Source organism: Emiliania huxleyi, assembly GCF_000372725.1.
Source record: "Emiliania huxleyi CCMP1516 unplaced genomic scaffold EMIHUscaffold_7919, whole genome shotgun sequence".
NCBI classification, from domain to species: domain Eukaryota; phylum Haptophyta; order Isochrysidales; family Noelaerhabdaceae; genus Emiliania; species Emiliania huxleyi.
In genome coordinates, this window is record NW_005196081.1 from 1 (window position 1) to 1,302 (window position 1,302).

Genomic DNA, 1,302 nt, shown 5'->3' on the forward strand with positions numbered 1-1,302 from the left:
GGGGGAGGGGGGGGGGAGGTCCGGCGGCTACAGTGGCCAGAGCCAGAGCTCGAGGCGGCTCGAAGGAGAGTGTGCGAGGGCGCGCTGGGCAGAGTCTCGAGGTGCGAGTGTCTCGGAAGTGTGTCCTCGGAAGCGTCCACCTGGACGTAGTGCGGCAGAGGGGTCGACTCGCCCACCCCCTGCGGGTCGGCGACGTGCACGAGCTGAAAGTCGTGCCGGAAGCCCGGCACGGCGAGCGCGTGCGGCCCGTCCGGCGCGAGCACGCCGGGCAGGTCGCCGAGCGAGGTGTAGCGCCAGCGGTAGAGGTTGGCGATCGCGGGGCGCGCGCGGCCCTGGAAATCGAGCTGCGTCGCGGGCACGCCGAGCCGCACGAGCCGCGCGAAGAGCGACTGGTCGAGGCGCGAGTACTTTTGGAAGGCGAGGTTCTTGACGACGGGCGGCAGCTGGTGGTGGTCGCCGATGAGCAGCACCCGCTTGAGGCGCGACTTGCCCGTGGCGGTGTCCGGGTTTTGCAGCACCATCGGGATGAAGGCCTCGACCTGTCGCCGCAAGGAGGCGCGTGAAGAGGCGCAGCGCACGGCAGCACCCAAGAGGAGAGGCCTCCGACCTCCATGATCTGCGCCGCCTCCTCCATGACCAGGTTGTCGTACTGGAACGCGAGGCTCACCAAATCCTTGCGCTTGATGGCGGCGTGCGTGCACGTCATCGCGACCACCTGCGGCAGAGAGTCGCCGACGTCAGCCGAGAGAGCAGCCGAGAGTCGCCCTCCCCGCCACCGCCACCGCCTTTGCGTGCTTGGTGAGCAGGTAGTTTCCGCGGTCGTACGAGGAGCGGAGCAGCTCGAAGGCGCGGCACTCCTCGAGCTCCTGTTCACAGCAGGAGGTGTGAGGAGACGCTGTTCACAGCTCGAAGGCGCGGCACTCCTCGAGCTCCTGTTCACAGCAGGAGGTGTGAGGAGACGCTGCTCACAGCTCGAAGGCGCGGCACTCCTCGAGCTCCTGTTCACAGCAGGAGGTGTGAGGAGACGCTGTTCACAGCTCGAAGGCGCGGCACTCCTCGAGCTCCTCGAAGAGGGCCACCACGTGCCGCCACGCGCCGCGCGCCGCGTCGAGGTGCGCCGCGCCGCTGGCGGCGGGCGCAAACAGCGGCGAGGGCGTGTCGGCGAAGAAGTCGGAGAAGGGGAAGTGGCGCTCGACGGCCCCCTCCTCGTCGCCCGCGCGCCGCGCCTCCGCCTCGAACGCCTCCCACCGCGGCGCGACCGTCGCCTTGAAGAAGTAGCCCGCCGTCTCGCAGGTGTAGCCG

General features: G+C 69.7%; 1 protein-coding gene across 1 annotated transcript; it reads right to left on the reverse strand.

Moving 5' to 3' along the window:
- Nucleotides 1–140: 140 nt before the first annotated feature.
- Nucleotides 141–1,302, reverse strand: EMIHUDRAFT_125086 (hypothetical protein; the record flags this gene model as incomplete). Its single annotated transcript, XM_005759788.1, has 4 exons — nt 141–539; nt 608–715; nt 777–866; nt 1,080–1,302. Coding segments are annotated over 4 exons (820 nt in total), but the record flags the coding sequence as incomplete, so codon positions are not given.